The sequence below is a fragment of the Orycteropus afer genome, unplaced genomic scaffold (genome assembly GCF_000298275.1).
Source record: "Orycteropus afer afer isolate SDZICR_OR568_19922 unplaced genomic scaffold, OryAfe1.0 scaffold00132, whole genome shotgun sequence".
NCBI lineage: Eukaryota > Metazoa > Chordata > Mammalia > Tubulidentata > Orycteropodidae > Orycteropus > Orycteropus afer.
The window spans coordinates 3,451,179-3,472,606 of record NW_006921719.1 but is presented as its reverse complement, the minus strand read 5'-3'; the positions used below and the strand labels follow the sequence as shown (position 1 = coordinate 3,472,606).

Here is a 21,428-nt window from a genome sequence, read left to right as displayed (position 1 = left end):
TGATGATATTTATTGTTTTACATTTAGGACTTTTATCTATCTTGTATCTGGTGAGAGATATGGATCCTGATTCATTTTTCTACAAATGGATATCTAAGTTTACCAGCACTATTTACTGAAGAAACTATCTTTTCTCATTTAATGAGTTTTGTCTCTTTTTCAAAGGTAAGCTTTCCATAGGTGGGTGAATTTACTTCTGGGTTCTCAATTCTGTTCTATTGGTCTATATGTCTGTCAGTGTACCAGTATTAGGATGTTTTGACTACCCTGAGAGTGTGGTAGATTTTGATATTACAGAGCGTGAGACCTCCTACTTTGTTCTTCCTCTTTATTAGTACTTTGCTTATCTGGGTTTCTTTCCTTTCCATAGGAAGTTGGTGCTTAGTTTGTAATCTCTTTAAAGAGTGGTGATGGACTCTGGATTGGAATTGCATTGTATCGGTAGATCGTTTGGGTACTATTGGCATTTTCACAATGTTAAGTCTTCCCATCCATAAGATGGTATATTCTTCCATTTATGTAGGTCTTTTTTGTTTTCTTGCAGTAACATTTTGTAGTGTCCTTTGTATAGCAGTTTTTTGTCTGTATTTAGATTAATTCCTAAGTACTTCATCTTTTAGGTTTTTATTGTAAATGTTATTGTCCTGATTTTGTTTTCAGAGATCACCTTGTTAGAATAGAGTAATCCCACTGATTTTTGTATGTTGATCTTGTATTCTGCCAGATTGCTGAATTGCTGTATTAGTTTCAGCGATTTTCTTACTGAGTTTCTAGAATTTTCTCTGTATAGGATTATATCATCTGCAAATAGACAAATAGTTCTTCTTTGCCAATTTGCATGGCTGTTATTTCTCTTTCTTGCCTTATTGCTCTCGCTAGCACTTCCAATACAATATTGAATAGGAGTGGTGACAAAGGGCATCCTTGTCTGGTTCACATTCACAAAGGGTATGTTTTCAGTCTCCTTTGATAATAATGTTGACCATTGATTTTGTGCATATGCTTTTATTTATGTTAAGAAATTTTCCTTCTATTCCTATGTTGTTCAGCATTTTTATCACAAATGTGGACTGTTTTTGTCAAATGCCTTTTCTGTATCAATTCATATAATCATGTTTTTTTCCCTTTGTTTTATTTATGAGGTGACTTATATTGATTGATTTACTAATGTTGAATCATCCTTGTGTACCTGGTGTGAATCCCTCTTGGTCATAATGTATTATTTTTTGGATATATTTTTGGATGCTATTGGCTTGTATTTTCTTGAGCATTTTTACATCAATGTTCATGAATGACTTTGATCTGCAGTTTTCTGTTTTAGTGATATCTTTTCCTGGTTTTGGTATCAGGGTTATGCTTGCTTCATAAAATGAGTTCAGTATTATTCCATCCTTTTCTATGTTCTGGAATAGTCTGAGTAGAATTGGTGTCTGCTCTTCTTTGAATATTTGGTAGAATTCACCACTGAAACATCTGGACCAGGACCTTTTTTGGTTGGGAGTTTTTTGTTTGTTTGTTTTTAATGACTTGTTCAATTTCTTCTTTTCTGATGAGTCTTTTCAAATTTTCTACCTCAAATTGTGTTCATTTGGGTAAGTAGTGTGTTTCTAGAAATCATCTAGGTTTTCGAATCTGTTGCAGTACAGTTCATAGTATTCTGTTACTATCCCTTTTTATTTCAGTTGGTTCTGCTGTGACTTCATCTATTCCATTTTATATGCATCTTTTTCTTTTCTTTTGTTAGATTTGCCAGTGGTTGATCAATTTTATTAATCCATTTAAAGAACTGTCTTCTAGTCTTGTGGATTCTTTCTTTTGTTTTTTGGTTTTCTGTTTCATTTATTTCTGCGTGAATATTTATTATTTCCTTTCTTTTGATGACTTTGGGTTTTTTTAACTGCTGTTTTCTAATTGTTAGAGAACTTGGGTTAAGGTGGTGAAACTTGGGTTTTGTTCTTTCTTCATTCTTGATGTGTGCATTTATTCCCATAAATTGTTCCCTGAGCTCTCCTTTTGTTGTGTCCCAAAGATTCTTGTATGCTGTGTTTTCATTTTCACTTGATTCAAGATTTTTTTTATTTTTTATTGTATCTATTACCTAATAGTTTTTAAGCAAGTTGTAATCCAGTCTCTGTGTATTTGAGACTTTTTTCCTTGATCTTCCTGTGGTCAATTTCTAATTTTATAGCATTTGATCTGAAAAGATGTTTTGTAGTATATTGATGTTCTTAAATTTATTGAGGCTTGCTTTGTAGCCTACCATATAGTCTATTCTGGAGAAAGTTCTGTGTGCACTGAAAAAGAATGTATATTGTGCTGTTGTTGGATGGAGTGTTTTCCATCTATGAGGTCTAGTTGGTTGATTGTGTTATTTAAATCTTCTGTGTTGTCTTAGTTCCCTAGTGCTACTATGACAGAAATACCACAAGTGGATGGCTTTAACAAACAGGAATTTATTCTTTTACAGTTTAGGAGGCTATAAGTCTGACTTCAGAGTGCTGGTTCTAGGGGCTTGTGAAGGCCCCTCAACCTTGGGCTTCAGCTCTGCCTCTTGCTTCAAGCCTACTAGAGCTGGAGGCTTCTTTTGACTCATGTGGCTACTGGTTATGAAGGCTGATGAATCCAAGGTTGGCAGGTAAAATGGCACAATCCCAAGATCAGCAGGCAACACTGCAGGCCACTGGTTCAAGCCCAGCAATTGGAGATGATGACTTGGCCAAATGCAGGATCCATAGCTTCTCTGTATATACTGGAAGCAGACCACACCCCAGAGGTAACTCCACTTCAACTACTTAGCTGCTCACAGCAGACTCTATCATGGAGGTGATTACAAGGTCATCACAGGGAATAACTACATCCATCTGCCAAGTCACTCAAAACCACAGCCCAGCCAAGTTGGTACACACCCTTAACTACCACATGTATCTTTGTTGAGATTCTTTCTAGTTGTTCTGTCCTTCATTGAAAGCAGTATATTAAAGTCTCCTACTATTATTGTTGAGCTGTCTATACCTCTTTTCAATTCTACTAATGTTTGATTTATGCATTTGGGGGAGGGCTCTTTTTTGAGTGCATAGATATTTATTATGGTTATGTTCTCTTGTGATATTGACCCCTTAGTCACTTCTTTGTCTCTTTTGCTGGTTTTTGCCTTAAAGTCTGTTTTATCAGAAATTAATATTGCCACCTCTGCTTTTTTTTTGTTGCTATTTGCTTGATACATGCTTTTCTGTCCTTTGATTTTTTTAGCTTATTTTTATCTTCATGTCTAAGGTGTGTCTTTTGTAGACAGCATATTGATGGGTCATATTTTTTTTTTTTATTCATTCTGCTAATGTCTGTCTCTTGACTGGTGAATTCAATCCATTTATATTCAGTGCAATTATCAATAGGTATGAATTTCCTGCTATCATTTCACTGTGATTTTTGTGTGGTGTTGATGGTTTCTTAGTTCAATATATTTTTCTCTGCTGAGTTAATTTTGTTATCAGTTCCTTAATTGTTATTGTTTTAATGTTTACTGAGACTGTATGATTTTTCTTTTTTATTTTGGTGAGAAGGTTTTTTTTAAAAAAGTTATCCTGTAACTCATTATTACCTTTCCAAGTTTAGAACAGTCCATTTTATCTTATATTGTCTTGATTTCTTCTCCTTTGGATGTTCTGTAGCTCCATCATTTATTCCCTCTTTTTGCTTTATGATTATCATAATTTACAAATTGACATCTCTGATTCCTTATTTTCATCCTTGTGGATTTATTTATATATTTGATACTTCAGAATAAGATCAGATCTGAGTTAATTTCTGGGTGATATTGTCATGTGTCTTAATGTCAGTTCATTGTCTACTGTTGTTGATTCTCTGTCTGAAGGACTAGTTTTAGCATTTCTTATAAGGTTGGTCTGTTTTTTTACAAATTCCCTTAATTTCTGTTTATCTGAGAATGTCTTAATTTTGCCATCATATTTGAGGGACAGTTTTGCTGCATATATAATTCTTAGTTGGCAATTTTTTTCTTTCAGTGTTTTATGTAGGTTGTCCCATTTCCTTCTTGCTTGCATGATTTATGCAGAGAAGTCAGAGTCTAGTATTATTGGTTCTTCTTTGTAGGCAATTTTTGTTTTACCCAAGTTGCTTCCATTATTATTATTTTTTTCTTTCTTTGGTTTTGGATATTTTCCTTAGGATATGTCTTGATGATTTTCTTTTGGTGTCTTTACTACTTGGGGTTCATTGAGCCTCTTGAATGCATATATTATCACTTTTCATGACATTAGGGAATTTTTCTTCCAACAAGCCTTTCACAATTTTCTTGGTGCTTTTTATAGTCTCTTCCTGTTCTGGAATTCTAATCATGTTTAATTTACCTCTCTTGATTTTGTCTCACATAATTCCTAAGCTCTCTTTTCTTTTCTTTTTTTCATTCTTTTTCCAAATTGTTCCTCTAATGGATTAGTACTAAGAGATTTGTTCTCAATGTCACAAATTCCATCTTCCATTGATTCAATTCTATTCCTTTGTGCTCCCAATGTGTTATCTATTTCCGAAATATTAGCATTGATTTTTTACATTTCTATTTGCTGTTTTTGTATGGTTTCTAATTTTCATTGAGTTTGTCAATTTGTTCTTGTACAATATTGTTTTAATTATTCTAGAGCTTTGTCTGTATTTCCCTTGGTTGAGTCTGTAGTTTCTTTGAACTTTCTTTCAACTCTCTGAAGGTGCCTAAATATGATTCTTTTGAATTTCTTAACAGTAGTTCCAATAGCATTTCTTCCTCTAGAAAATTTTCTGGTTCTGTATTTTGGTCACTAATCTGAGCCATCTTGCTCTGTTTTTTAAATTTTTTTTTCCCCTGTAATTTGAAGTAGTCTGTTGCCTCAGAGACATTGTGGTGTTATTGTATCAATTTGTTGATTGTATGTTGGTTTACGTCACCCTGATTTTTTGTTTTGTTTATATATATATTCTGGCAATAGGCCAGATGAGTTACTCTGATCACAGTTTGGCAGCACTGGAATGCTCACTGCCTGTTTTCAGGTTGATTTGGTAGCAGGTAGGAATAGGACAAGAATCTCAGATCACTGATTGTGCAGAGCAGCTAAGGGCATGTATGTTGGCCTCTGTATCTCATTGATCCAGTGGTGCTGAAGTGGTGGTGGCACTTGTCCAGTGGTGGAGTGGCATGTGTGGTGGGTATGGCTGGGTAGGATTACTAGCTCCCAACTGCCGAGGAAGGATAAACTTCACCAGATGAGATACACAGGAATTCGGATTGACTACAGCTGTGAAAGAGGTGATGGAGATCAATATTTTTAATCAAATAAAGACCAGGAGCTGACTGTAGAACAGACCATCAACTGCTCACATGCAAGTTCAAGCTGAAACTGAATAAAATTTAAAAAAGTCAATGAGAGCCAAAATATGAGCTTAATTATATCCCACCTGAATTGAGAGGCCATCTGAAGAATAGATTTGGCACATTGAACACTATGACTGAAAACCAGACAGGTTGTGGGATGACATCAAGAACATCATCCATGAAGAAAGCAAACCATCATTAAAAAGACAGGAAAGGAAGAAAAGACCAAAATGGATGTCTGAAGAGACTCTGAAACTTGCTCATGAACAGAGAGTAGCTAAAGTGAAAGGAAGAAATGTTGAAATAAGAGAGCTGCACAGAAGATTTCAAAGTACAGTTCTAGAAGACAAACTAAAGTATTGAAATGTACAAATACCTGGACTTAGAAAACCAAAAGGAAAGAACACACTCAGCATTTCTCAAACTGAAAGAATGGAAGAAGAATTCAGCCTCAAGTTGCAATATTAACAGATTCTAATGAAAAAAATATTGAATGATACAGGAAACATCAAAAGAAGATGGAAGGAATACACAGTCACTGTACTAAAAAGAATAGGTCAATGTTCATCTATTTCAGGAAGTGGCATGTGAATAAGAACTAATGGTATTGAAGGAAGAAGTTGAAGCTGCACTGAAGGAGTTGGCAAAAACAAGCCTCCAGGAATTGACAGAACACTATTGAGATGTTTCAACAAATGGACATGCTGCGAGCACTTACTTGTCTATGCCAAGACATTTGGATGAAAGGTACCTGGCCAATTGACTGGAAGAAATCCATTTTTGTACCTATTCCAAAGAAAGGTGATCCCACAGAATGTGGAAATTACAGAACTATATCATTAATATCACATACAAGTAAAATTTTGCTGAAGGTAATTCAAAGATGATTGCAGCAGTACTTTGACAAGGAACTTCCAGAAATGCAAGCTGGATTCAGAAGAGGACGTGAACAAGGGATGTCATTGCTGATGTCAGATGGACCTTAGCTGAAATCAAAGAATACCAGAAAGATGTTAGCTTGCATTTTATTAACTATCCAAAAGCATTTGACTATGTGGATCATAACAAATTATGGATAACATTGAAATGAATGAGAATTTCAGAACACTTAATTGTGCTCATGAGGAACCTGTGTATAGACCAAGAGGCTGTCATTTAAACAGAACAAGAACATACTGCAAAATCAGGAAAGGTGTGTATCTAGGCTGTATCCTTTCACCATGCTTATTCTATCTGTATTCTGAGCAAATAATCAGAGAAACCAGATGATATGAAGAAGAATGCAGCATCAAGATTGGAGGAAGACTCATTGATAACCTGTGATATGCAGAGGACACAACCTTGCTTGCTGAAAGTGTAGATGACCTGAAGCATTTACTGATGAAAATCAAAGACTACAGTCTTCAGTTTGTATTATAGCTCAGCACAAAGAAAATGAAAATCCTCACAATTGGACTAATAAGCAACAATACAATAAATGGAGAAAAAAAACAGAAGTTGTCAGAAATTTCATTTTACTTGGATGCACAATCAACACTCATGGAAGCAGTAGTCAAGGAATCATACATTGTAGTGCACTGGGTAAATCTGCTGTAAAAGACCTCTTTAAAGTGTTAAGATGCAAAGATATCACTTCAAAGACTGCAGAGCACCTAACCTAAGCCATAGTATTTTCAATCACTTCATATGCATGTTAAAATTGGACAATAAATAAGGCAAACCAAAGAAGGATACCTTTGAATTGTACTATTGTCAGAGAATACTGAAAATACCATGGACAGCCAGAAGAACAAACAAATCTGTCCTTTAAGAAGCACAGCCAGAATGCTCCATAGAAGCAAAATGGCCAGACTTCATCTCACCTACTTTGGTCATGTTGTCAGAAGGGACAATTCCCTGGAGAAAGGATATCATGCTTGGTAAAGTAGAGGGTCAGCAAAAAAAGGAAGAACCTCAATGAGATGGATTGACACAGTGGCTGCAATGATGGACTTAAGCATAGCAAGGATTGCAAGAATGGCAAAGGAGCAGCCAGTGTTTCATTTTGTTTTACATAGGGTGGCTATGAGTATGAGGCTTCTCAACAGCACCTAGCAAGAACAGCAACAAATTCTGATCAGAACGCTGCTTGCAATAATTCAAAATAGTCATGCTGTGGTGGTTGGCAGTTTACAACTCCTTGTTGACTGTTTTCATTCAGTCTTTTCCTGTCATTGGTGTTTGATCTACTTCTTTGTCTTTTCCTTTGAAGCTCTGGGTTGCAGGATTATCATCCGTATCCATTTCCTTTGGTTTCTCAAGTCTTTCTTGTAGAGGGTCTGGATAGTGTATCTACCCAGTCTGTCATCTTGGATCCTCTCTAATTTGAAGTTTTAAACCTTGCCACTTCATAGAATCACTATACCCTTTGTCATCTCTGACTTCAATTTTTTTCTTAACTGGGAGACTCTCCATTTGGGAATGCACAACAAGTTGATTTCTTGGAACTCATAGACAAATTGGAGTTACTCGGTGCTTGAACAATTTCTCTCAGAAAGATCAGCACAAGGCCGGTCCCCATGAGGCAGAGGTTAAAGATGTCCCAAATGTCCAAACTACCGTACCACTCCATCATTTCAGACATTAACTCCTCCTCCTCCTCCTCCCAGTAATTTTCCCAGTCTTAGCGCTCTGTGCTTCGCTGTAACGCCTCACAGAACTCACAGACACCCAAAGGTTCGTCTCACATAGTGGTGGTGGAGGCTGGCAGGATGGCGAGTCCCAGGTCCATGAGTGGGTCTGGAGGATCCTCCCAATTCTTGGAGTTTGATGAATCTCGATCAGCAGATCGGGACGGCTGCTGTCCCAATTCCAGGGGTGAGATGAGGATGAGCCAAGACACAAAACTGGAGCAAGAGGAGGGCAAATCTTCCCAGAAGATTCATAGATATATCCTCCAAGAAGCTAAAGGTGGTGATTTGAATTATACCCTCCAGCAAGGTAGGACTCAAGATACATCCCACCTGTGTTACCCCAACAGAAATAACCTAAGTGGATGGCTTTAACCATCAGCAGCTCAAGACAAATCCCATCACAGAGTTGATTGCCAGTCATTATAGGGAACAACTACTACCAGCTGCCCAACCAAGTTGATACCTGACCTTAACTACCACACCACCCCAAACAGACATGGATAATGGGATTTACAATACATCACAGAATGGAAGACAATGGCTAGAAGGGCCACATCAAGCAATTCACCACACTAAAGGAAAGATGACCTGGTGAATTCTGATTAAGTTCAGAGACTCTACAGTTAGACTTTATCTCTGGAGCCTGATGCCAAATGCTAGACCTGCTGTTGTGTTCCCATTGCCCACTGACATGATGCCAGGCTCCACCTCCAGGATGGCTGAACCCATTGGAATGACTTTTCTATTTTTTATCATTTATAATAGCTTTATTGTGATGTAATTCATACACCATAAAATTCATCCATTTAAGTGTAAAACTCATTTCATTGGCTTTTACTGTGTTCATAGAGCTGTGTAACCATCTCCTCTATCTAATTCCAGAGCATTTTAACCCTCAAAAAGCAATTTCATACCCTTCAGCATCACCATTAATTTCCTACACTATGCTCCTAGCCCCAGGCAAGCACAAATTCCTCTTGGGTAATTACCTAAGTGTGGATAGAAAGACTTCTGAATCCATTTAAAATATACACATTTTATGAAACTTGATTATTCTCAAATTGAGTTTAAACTTGTTGGCACAGTGGAGACTTTTGACCTTTTGTGAGAAGAGAAACTGCCTTGGGCATGTCAGAAATGTAGCTCATTATTCAGTTGGTTGATATGAAGATGTCCATTTGCTTTCTGACATCCTCTCAGGTATCAGGAACACATCTTTGCAAAGTTTAGCAAAGTTCAACTTGGTCATCTTTCAACACTCAGTTAAAGAGCAATTTAGCCTTCTGAGGGGGTGTGTATTATTGGGTAATTCTAGAAATGTAAACTCCTAGGATAATATAATTGAAATGGACCTTAGAAATCCACTACCCACAATTTTATAGTTGGAGAAATTGATGCCTAGAGGCCACCACAAAGTCAAAAATAGGAAAGTAAAAACAATTTTTATTCAAATTGGAGTGGCAACGGAGAATTCCTTTCTAATTTCTAAAAGCATGAAGAATCCAGACATACTCAATGTTCAGCTTCTAGAAGAAAGAGTATGTGTGTGTGTGTATTTATAGTATATATGCATATTATATATATTTATATATAGTGTGTATGTGTATATACATATACACGTATACCTACTGAAAGATGTGCCTACTTTTTTGAAACCCTAAGATGAAATTTTATAATTTACCACATTATAAACATTTTTTATAATGTTCTTTTGTATTTTATATTGCTTGTTGCTATTATGACCTGTTTCATTTTCAATTTACATTTTTAACAGCCTAGTCTAGGAATTATACTCATAGACTTTGAGACCTGACCTCATTTTGAACCCCAGCTCTGCCACTCTCTTTGGGCTAGTTGTTTTAACATGTAGAGGCTTCACTTATTTTTTTTTGTAAAATGGGAAGAGCCATAAGGAGCTGTTGTAGCACAGTGCCTAAGGCATCTGACTGCTAATCAGAAGACTGGTAGTTCAAACCCACAGCCACTTCAGGGAATCAAGACTGGGAAGTCTACTTCCATAAAGATTTCTTACCTCAGAAACCTAGTAGGGGTTGCTATGAGTCAGAATTAACTCAGTGGCAGTGGGTTTGGTTTTTTTTTGGGTGGGGGGCTGGAAGAAGAGCCATACCTTCCTACCTTGTCAGGATTAGTCAAAGGATTAAGTGTGATTATTAAACAAGGTGTTGCTGGTGAAGTGTTTAATCGCAGTGTCCAGCACATAAGTATGTATTAACTGTTAGTCATGATTATAATTCTTATAATATAATGATAATAGAGTGTTCCTCTTATATTAGAATCTTAATGATATTGTCTCTTTTTAAAAATATGACTAAATTGCTGAACTCCTTTTTATTTCTAATAGTTTTCCAGTTCGTTATTATGAGTTATTGAGGTAAATAATCATCTGAAATTAATGCTGATTTTATCTTTCCCTTGGCATAGTGCCTAAGACATTTGACTGCTAACCAGAAGGGAGATTGGGCAATCTACTTCCGTAGTGATACTGCCTCAGAAACTCAAAGAGGGGTCGCTGTGAGTCAGATCTGACTCAACAGCAGTGGGATTTTTTTTTTCCAATATTAATTTTTCTTATTTAAGCTTCATATCTTTTTGCATTATCTAGAACTTCAAGAATAATGATAATGTTGATAACACCAATTTTGTCTTGATACTGGCAGAATCTCTGTGTTGTTTCATTCAACAACAACATTCTACAAATATTTATTGCATGCATCTTTGTGCCAAATACTGGGATAGGTGATAGTGACAGAGTAGAACCTACCTTTAGGAACTCTGGAACTCTAGATTAAAGGAGACCAATTTGGCAGAGGTAAATTATGAGTTCAGTTGTGAGCATAATGATTTTGAGATGCCTTTAGACTTCAAATGGAAATGTTAAGCAGGAAGTTGGATGTGTGAGTCTCAAGCATATTGAGGAGATCTGGACTAGAAACATACATTTATGAGCCTTCTTTGTATGGAAGGATTGAGAATGTTTAGGAAATGAATCACTGTAAACAGTAGAGAATGTCTACGACTGAGCCTAAAGAAAATTAATCATTGAATGAGTGGTGGTGGACAATGAGCTGCCTATGTCTAAGAGAACTGGTCAGTGAGAAAGAAGGGAAATGAGCAGAGTGTGGTGTTTAATGTCAGAGATCCCTGGGTACATTTTAAAGGCAATGATAAATCTCCAGATTGACAGTGAAAGGTGAAGTTATCAATAGATTTCCTGAGAAGATAGAAGGAGATGAAATTGAAAGCGCAGATGAAGGGATAAGTTTTAAATAGTTGGGTGGGTAATTCCTAATTGTAACAGGGAGGAACAAGAATATGATGAATATGACAGTTGTTATGTGCCATCGAGTCAGACCCGACTCATGTGACCCCTCCTTGGGTTTCCGAGGCAGTATCACTACGGAAGCAGATTGCCCCTTCTTCCTCCTGAGGAGTGGCTAGTGGGTTTGAACCGCCAGCCTTCTGGTTAGCAGTCAAGCGCCTTAGACACTATGCTACCAGAGCTCCTGAATGTGACAGTAGTTGGGTTTGTATTCTTGGTAGCAGAAAGTTCTTATCTGGTTGTTTGTTTTATTTTTGTGTGTGAATATTTGCTGAGAGTGATTTGGTAGGTGAGTGGACAGATGTTTGAGGTCTCACTGTAGTATTCCTTTATTATACTGTGTAATACAATGTGCTAGTATTTAATTTAGGATCTTGGATACACACACACACACACACACATACACACGAATAATATTAATGTAGATGTGGTAGAGAACAAGCATGGCTTCCTTCAAATGGGAAAATGGTAATGTAAACTGAATTACCCAATATGGGCTCATTTTGGAGCTCTGGTGGTGCAGTGCCTAAGACACTTGACCACTAACCAGAAGGTTGGAGGTTCAATCAAAGTCACCAGGCTCTCTGTGGAAGGAAGATGGGGCAATCTACTTCTGTGAAGATTTACCACCTCAGAAACCCAGTGGGAGTCACTATGAGTCAGAACCAACTCCATGGGTTTGATTTTGGTTTTTTGGGCTCATTTTCACACACTTCCTATGGAGATATGTTCCCTGACATGGTACATTAGCAATCACTCTTCTCTTCAAATACTTTGAAATCATGATAGTTTCTAAGCTGTAGTTTCTTCCAGCTACTCTTGTCACTTCCACTCAGGCAACAGTGCTGTGATGCCTTTTATAAGGCAAAATGGCTTTTAACAGTTCCTAATCTTTGCCAGCTGTCTCCTCAAGTAGTTCCTTCAAAGAAATCACCTATTTGGAGCACCATACAACTTGTACCTTAACACCAAGCATGATACTGTGTTTTGGCACTTCTCTGGGTCCCCAGCATTGTATGCTTCTCCTCTCTTTCATAAGCTAGGAGTTTATAATAGCACCTACTCTATCATATTGGCTGATCATCAGGAAGAATGATATATAACTATTCTTTTCAATATAGCCCTAGGTATGTATTTATATCTTTGCATTTTGTAAAATACATAATTATTTATGAAACAAAAATTTCATAATATACAATGTAGAACTGTACAAAGTAGCACTGTATAAAGTAGACTTTTATTTTTCTTTTATAGATGTTGATATCAGGGTTATAGTAGTTTTGTGAGATGAATGGGAGTTTTCCATGCCTTTGAGTAGTCTTATAGTTTATATTAAAGAAATTATGTATTATAGAAATTATGTATTAACTTAAGAGTTTGAAAGAATTGGTTCCTACAACTTTCTAAATCCAGTTCTATTATTTTTCCCCTTCATGGGAGTAGAGTTGAAAAGGAACATTGTAGCTAGATCTCTAACATCATTATCAAATTTTTTCCCTACTTACTGTTATATTAAATTCAAATTCTTAATTTGTGAGTATATTCCATAATTTATATCTGCTTAGGAAAAAGTCATCCACTTCACTAAGATGTTGAAATTTATTATTTAGAATTGTTTATCTTGTCTCAAGTTGTTTTAAGGCTCTCTCATTTTTTTTTTTTTCTGACAAATAATTTGTTTACTCTTTGACATAGGAATTTTATAGGAAAATGACTTTAAGAGTCTTAATGGTTAAATTTAAGGGGCTTAATTATTCCGAAAATATTAGTTGTATAATTTCTGCCTTTTGGAACATATTGTTGCTTACCTTATATGCTAAAAGATCATTTTTTGCTAACCTTCTATGGGCGCTTAAAAAGATATCATATGTTCTCCTAGGGTCCAGGGCTATTTAACTATTAAATTAACATAATTTTATTTTTCAAATCACTTTTTCACCTTTGTTCTATAAATTGATGTGTTAAATATTGGGTGGATCCTTAAAAACCCTTACTATAGTTTTTTTTTCATTTCTCCTGGTATTTCTAACAATGTAGTTGTGTGTGTGTAAGTTGAACCCAACTCATGGCAATCCCATGTGTGTCATAATAGAACTGGGCTTCGCAGGGTTTTCAGTGGATGATCTTTCAGAAGTAGACTACCAGATACTTTCAAGGCACCTCTGAGTGGACTCAAACTTCCAACCTTTTAGTTAGCAGCTGAGTGTGTTGTTTGTACTACCCAGTTAACTTACCATTGAGTTGATTCTGACTTATGAAGATCCTATGGTTATATTCAGGTACTCCTGTATGTTACTAGGTTTACTAGTGGCTTAGGTGTGGCATCTGACCTCCTCCTCTAACTTCACCTGGGGAAAGAGAGAGAATTATTATCAGCAACATCAGCCCAAGGCTGATTCCTATGAGGCAGAAGTAAGGCATACTTCCACCCTCCAAACTTGTATGAACTCAGACACCAACCATCCCTTCCCTGTCACTCTTTTCTCCTTTGCAGTATTTGATAATTCATTGCAATGACCACAGAGAACTCATAGACCATACTCACAGTTATGGTGTGTATTAGGGAAGTAATAAGTAACAGTTCAGGATCAGGAAAGACTTAGGATACAGTACTTTCGTCAGGATAGCTTCTTTTCAGCTGTGCTGCAGGTAGGTAGGCCTCTCTCTGGCCTTTACTCCCTTGACCCTTTGGGCCTCTTCAGCCAGCTTGCTTGGGGGAAGTGTTCCAAAGCTCTTTAGCTCTGACAATAAGTGCCTGGAGGCACCCCACTCTACCAGCAAATCTCCAACCCAAAGGCCTTCAGCTTTTTTGCTCTGTGAGCCAGGAAGCTCACTGTGCTGTCTCCTGCCAGTCTCCTGGTTCTACTGCCTTTGCTTCTACCATTCCTTTGCTACTGCTTCTCATCATCTCTCACCATGTCCACTGTTACTGGGTTTAGGAGGTTCCCAGCACAAAGACTCCAGGTCCAAAGAACATGCTTCACTCCCATCTCTTCTTTTTGGTAGTATTCTTGTGCCCCATCCACCTCTGGGATAGCTCATTTTAAGCCTAGTGGGATGGAAAAACTGAACATTAGGGTTTCCTACACCTTGTTTGCATGGTTCTACACCCATAAGAGTGCCATGCACCTGATCTGTCTTATTAGCAAGCTGTCTAATCCCCTTGTTGGGTCACACACACCTTATTTCCATAGTCCCACACAATATTTTGGTGAGAGTTACAAGAACATGATTAGAAAGGTCATATAAAAGCAATCAATTGTACCATACTAGGCATATTGAATTAGTTAACTCTTTTTTGCAAATGACAGAACCTCAACTCACACTAACCTAAACCAAAAAATGTGAGCATATTAGCTCATTTGTTGACTCCTCTATTGCCTTATTATTATGTAATCATTAATTCACTCATCGATAGAGACTATGGATATTTTCTTTGCAAAAAATTACCATTTGCAAAAATCAAATGTAAAGATAAGTATACTGTCTTATGAGATTAAAAAAATTTGTTAGAAAAATCATGTCAAAATTTTATACTTGTTTTATATTTAATAGGTTCTGAATTCTTAGTTTCAATTAGTACCTAAATTTTGTTAAATATACAATGGAACAAACTTATTTTTATAAGTTTTACTTTTATTTTTGAAGATACATGTCTGATGAAACCTCTTGAAGAAAGAAGTAGCAAAGTCACCTTGTAGGATGAGCAGGTGGAATGGGAGACATTGCTGAGGCCATCTTTGGAAAATACAATATACCCCAATAATTAGGTCCCTGTTTGCGATGCAAATAGTTTTCACTCAGCTGTTAACCAAACAACAGTTCAAACCCACCCAATGGCACTGTTGAAGAAAAATCCTGGTAATTTTCTTTAAAAGTTTGTTGTTGTTGTTAGTTGCCATTGCTGTCGAGTCAGTTCCAACTCATGATGACCCCATGAGTGCAGACTAGAACTGCTCCATGAGGTTTTTAAGACTGTGACCTTTTGGAAGCAGATTACCCAGCCTGTGTTCCAAGGTGCCTCTGGCTGAGTTTAAACCACCAATCTTTCAGTTAGTAGTTGAGTGCTTAATCGTTTGCACCATCCAGAAAATTTTATGGAGCAGTTCTGCTCTGTAACACATGGAGTCACCATGAGTTAGACTCAACTTGACAACAAAGGGTTTGGTTTTTTGTTTTTACTCCAATAATGATCCTAATTGTTGCTTTTACCTCAATAATTATCTATTAAACTTTAAATTATTTTCAGTAAACTAGTTTTAAGGCAGAGAAGTAGTGTAACAGTCACAAGTGTTATAAAATTCCATCCAGGATGATTAAAATAAAATAGCTTTGGTGGTTTAAGGGGCACACATTTAATCTTTAGGAAATGTCCCAAAATAGCCTCTGCGTATATTTTCTAAAGAATTTTGATGCTGAATTAAAATATATGTGGAAGATAACTGTACCTTTTCTAAGATAAAAAGAAATAAAATCTACTAGGAAATGGACATCTATGTCTCTATAAAGTCAGTAAAGAAATTTTGACATTTACAAATGAAAGCTAGAGTTATTAAGTTATAGGAATGTGTTTTTATATTTCATATTAGCCAGTGTTTATATAAAAACAAAAAAACTCATGGAAGATGCATGTAGATTTAAGACTGCATTCCACTGTGATTGGGAACATAAAATTTCAGCTGAAAGCAGGAGAAAATTTACTGGAAAGAACTAAACATCACAAATGTATATTTTATATGTAATTTTGGCCAGTACTCTGTAAAATGCTGTAAAATAGTTGAGTTGAAACATGGCATTTGGAAAAAGATCCATGACCTTATAACATAATGGAATGTACATTCTTGCATGAAACTGAATACATTTGCATATTTCCAAACAGCGTAGTCAGTTGCTATTAGTTTTTATTTGATTTTTTTCATCAAAATTTGATTTATTTTTTGTCCCGTTCTGATTCCCCAATAATTCCTTTTGTCTCAGTCAATAAAGAATAGTGATTAAGAGCATGGGCTTTGGGGTCAGACCTGTCTGATCTCAAAGGAAAAATATGCCTGTGAAAGTTCATATTTGAACAAGGAGCAGTCACTACTCTTAGAAGCTAATTGGATTGTGTTTTGAAATCCCTTGAGTATGAAAGAGAGATCGCTGAATTAGGAAATAAGAAATCTAATTTCTAGTTTTGAATATACCACTTTTTTGCTATCCTAATGTCTCTTTAGCCCTCATTTTCTTTATTACTAAATTAATTAAGTGGAGCTGATGATACCATTCTTTTGACCTCACAGTATTATTGTGGGCTCAAAAATAATATATTTGAAAACATTGTACACTCCACAGAACTTTCCCAATGGGAAATACTACTGTTATTTTTGCTAGCAATAGAGCTATTATTAACTCTGATAATAGTGAACAGGAACTTAAAACCATAATGAAAGCTTTAGTAAGGATTATACATCAAATTTGGCATACATCCAATGATATCAAAAAAGTGTTATTCTTTAATAGCTGATATGAAAAGTCCTCTAGGGAAATTATTGCACCTATTTGGAAGGAATACCTTGATGATTAATTGGATGAACTCATAGTTTTCAGTACATTTAGAATACAGATAAACCTGAGGGTAAGTGTGGAGTTAAGGGTGCTCTTTAATGTTTCAGGGTGAGTAGATTTTGGGGAATTGGTCAGAAGGGGTGAACTTAAAAGGTGAATGAGGGAAATACCAAAGACTTCAGACAATGCAAAGTTGTTAGCTACCATGTTGTTGTTGTTGTTATTTGCCGTCGAGTCGGCCCCGACTCATAGCGACCCCTCCTTGGGTTTCCGAGGCAGTTATCACTACGGAAGTAGGATTGCCCAACCTTCCTTCCGAGGAGTGGCTGGTGGGTTTGAACCGCCAGCCATCTGGTTAGCAGGCAAGTGCCTTAGCCACTATGCTACCAGAGCTCCCTATAGACCCTCAAATGTGATACAGTTGAAAAAGCAATGGCCTAAGAATGAGAAAATCCAAAACTTTTTTTATTTGCCCACAGTAAATAATTCTACCTCATTTGCATTGTTTCCAATTTCCAACCTCCAGGCCTTCAAGAAGCCATAGCAGTGTGCTTACACATCCAGACCCAACAAACAGTCAATGACACGTTATGTGATGCTGTCCACCGTCCCCCAGCTATGAGCCAGGCTTGTAACATGGAACCCTGCCCACCCAGGTATGTGTTGTCTTGTGCTCCTAGGACACATTGTATCTGGTGCTCCTACCTGCCCCTGCACACACGTGTGCATAGAGACGCATGGGTTCACCCAAAGTAGAATGGCTAATCCTGCTTTGGAGCTCTCTCTTTTCTGCTCAAGTTATTTTCCAACCAACTGCTTGCTTAGATCTTTTCTTCAGTGTTGCCACACTGAGCTGCAACCCTCTTTAGTTTGCCATTTATTTGCGTCAAGCACAGATGAACATAAACTGCCCTGCTGCTGGCAAAACCGTGAAGTCAGCCAGTTTGTTCTCTTTCTCTTCCCTGTCTCCTCAGGGGTACTGCTTCCCCTGATGTTACAAATAGCACAGTACCTGAGGTAGAGTTCACACTGGTATATGGTTGGTGCTCAATCCATGTTTATTAAGTGACTGAATAATCTCCTATCTGTCTATTACCTAGTATTCACACTGACATGTTATTGCTCTTACAATTGACTCTGCCTTGGCTTTCACATTGTGGGGTGTAATGGTTCAGGCTTCCAAAATAGGTAAAGATGTCTTCTTTTTGGTCTTCTTGATTTGATAAATTGACCTTGAAAGTTAATCTGCTTCCTCGCTTACGTCTTTATAAAGTTTTGGGGAATTCCATCAGAAGAGAAAGTAGATTTTCCCCCATGCTCCTCTGTACCTCACATTTTTGGTTCTTTGGGGTGTACTGGATACAGAGGAATATAACTCAGCATTATTGTTTTTTCACACATCTTTCAGAATCTAGTCCTCAATCTTCTCCCTCATCTCTCAATTACCATTATTATCCAGACCACTCTTCTATAAGAGAACCATTTCCCAAAACTTTGAAGGCCATTCCCAAAAACCTCCCCTTTCCCTTTGCCAGAGTCTCTTTCCTGCCTCTTGGTAATTATATTGTCCATTTAATGAGGAACAATTATTTGCTAAAAGCAAGTTTTGCTATATCTAGGACTCTAGGTAATATGGAAGATTATTAAGTTTCTTCTGCCATGCTGGAGTGAAGATAAGTATATTCTTTGTTTTTTCAAGAAATAAATTGGACTTCGGGAATTCTCTTGACTCTTCTGTTTTTTATTCCATGAAGTCTTCTGGCGATACTGTGGAATCATTTGCCTTTATGGCATGAGGGTGGGGAGGGTGAGGATCAAGTGGATTAGGCCACCCTAGAAATGAGGCCCTCCACATTCCAAAGAATTCATGCAGCTTGACCCCATCCATATGAGTCATGTTCTCCAACCTCCACCGTCTCAGGAGGGCAGCTCCAGTGTGTGCCTCATCCTTGTTCACTTAAGATTCAGTGGACATAGGGTTTGTCTCTGTCACCATATTTCTGGCTTTAGTCGTAGCCTAAGGAAATACCAGGAACTTCTTGACTTGTGTTAACTCAGTCTTGCCATCCTAGATGAGACATTTCAGTAAAGGCCTGTAGACTTCCTTTGGTGGATCAGGCCCCAAATCAGCATAGTGAAATCTGTTTACCTGCCACCCCCATCCCTAGACTTACTGCATTCCAGAGTGATCTATGCTGAAATAATGACTGCAGAAGAGGTAATATAGCAAGAAGTATAGAAAGATATGATCTAACTAGGGGTCAGGCCACACACTTTGTCAAGTGTGTCCAGAGCTTCCGAAGAACATCAAGTTCTTAGGAATAGTGTCAAGTATACATCCACTTGGAACAACCCTTTTATCTTTAGAGAAATAGCATTTGTGCTAAGTGTATAAACCTTAGTAACTTATCTGGGTTTCTCAGTTATTTCTCATTCTAATATGAGAACCTAATATGTATTTGGTAGGATGAGTAGAAGTGGTTAGAGGGAATTATGTACCTGAAAGATGAGTAGGAGTTGGCGAGGAGACATATATAGGAATGAATATTCTAGGCTGAGGGAAAAGCATATGCAGAGGAAAGAACGATTGCTGTATTCTAGGAACTGGACTGAAAGGAAATCAATGTGTGATGAGATCACCCCAGGCCTTGTAGACCATGTAAGTATTTGGACTTGATCCAGAGGGTCAGTGGGAAGCCATTAGATGGTTTGAGTGAGGAAATGATAATTCGCTTTTACATTTTTACATGGTTACTCAAGCCCTGAAATAAGGGAGGATAAAGATAGAAACAATGCAATCAATTACAAATGATATTCCTTGAAATAGGTTTTTGTTTTTGTTGTTGTTGTTGTTGTGTGTCTGTATGTCGTTGAGTCATTCTGACTCATAGTGAGTTTATAGGATGGAGTAGAACTTCCCCATAGGGTTTCCTAGGCTGTAATCTTTATGGGAGCAGTTCACAAGTCTTTACTCCCATGGAGCTGACAGTGAGTTTAAACTGCCAAACTGTTAACCAGGTGAACACTTAACCATTACATCACTAGGACTCTTTAACTAGGTTCCTCAAACCCCAAAACCAAACTCACTGCCATCAAGTCAATTCATAGCGAGTCCATAAAGTCCGTAGAATCAACTCATAGTGACCCCCATTGAGTTTCCAAGGCTGTAAATCTTTGTGGAAGCAACCTGCCTCATCTTTCTTCCATGAAGCAGCTGGTGGGTTCAAACCACCAGCCTTTTGGTTAGCAACTTAATGCCTTAACCACTAAACTACCTGAGCTCCTTAACTGGGTACCTAACCTACTATTCCATTTAAGCATCATATTTTTAAAGCCTACCTCTACATGAATATACAAATAGTTTTTTTTTATATATAGTTTGTCATTTCCTTTCTGCTACTTATATGATGCCACAAATACTCTTCATCAAAATAATTGAATCATTTTCTGTTTTAGACATAAATATCATTGCATCTATATTGTCTTCTCCAGAAGTACTCAGACCATCCTTCAGAAACACTAGTTCACAAACCATGCTTCCTGTACTCCAGGATTTTACAGAGATGTTTTAAGAATGCCACAAGGTTAAACTTTTTTGTATGTACTGTTTTCTAAACAGTAGAGTTAACTCATTTATTATTTATACAGTAAAATCTGTGAAAGCCAAAACCTGTATAAGACATATACCTGTCATAGAAGGAAAATTCAAATATATTCCACTAATAGAGTGGTAGAAAAGTAGTGATGCTGCAACCTGTCGGAACTAGAAGGCTTGTGAGAGTCAGAAAAACAAGGCAGTCTTGTCACCTGGGTCTTACAGGCTTCACTATACTAATTTATATCCAGTGTCTTGCTGCTCCAAAATGTGAGAGCACCACTGCCATGTAAGTAATCTCTGCTGGTTGAAAAGTAGCTGATACTATTCTCATTAATAACCTCAAATTCTTTAATAAAAACAGTAATGAATTAATAATAATAATAATAATAATGCTCTTGTTTTCTCTATGTGAGAAATGAATTTTAATAGTTGGTAATATTCCTGTGAATACATTGTAAATAGGTAGTCTACCTCAAAACTGGACTATATGAAGAAGAATGTGGCATCAAGATTGGAGGAAGAATCATTAACAATCTGTAATAATGCTGATGACACAACTTTGTTTGCTGAAAGTGAAGATGACTTGAAGCACTTATTGATGAAGATCAAAGACTACAATCTTCAGTATGGATTACACCTCAACATAAAGAAAAGAAAACTCCTCACAACTAGGCCAGTAAACACCATCATGCTAAATGAAGAAAATATTGAAGTTGTCAAAGATTTCATTTTACTTGGATCCACAGTCAACACTCATGGAAGCATCATTCAGGAAAACAGACGATGTATTGCTCTGGGCAAATTTGCTGCAAAAGACTGGTACACCATCTGATCTGCAACCTATACAACTATGAGACCAGAAGAACTAGATGGTGCCCAGCTACCACTGCCATCCACTTGGAAGGGATG

The 21,428-nt window shown here is 37.1% G+C and overlaps 1 protein-coding gene across 1 annotated transcript in view; it reads left to right on the top strand.

The window, feature by feature from the left end:
• ADAMTSL3 (ADAMTS like 3) overlaps positions 1-21,428 on the top strand; it is a 598,021-nt gene that overhangs the window by 363,399 nt on the left and 213,194 nt on the right. The window contains exon 16 of the mRNA XM_007945172.1: positions 17,448-17,577. Coding sequence (XP_007943363.1) covers positions 17,448-17,577 — 130 coding nt within the window. The remainder of the gene's footprint in view (positions 1-17,447; positions 17,578-21,428) is intronic.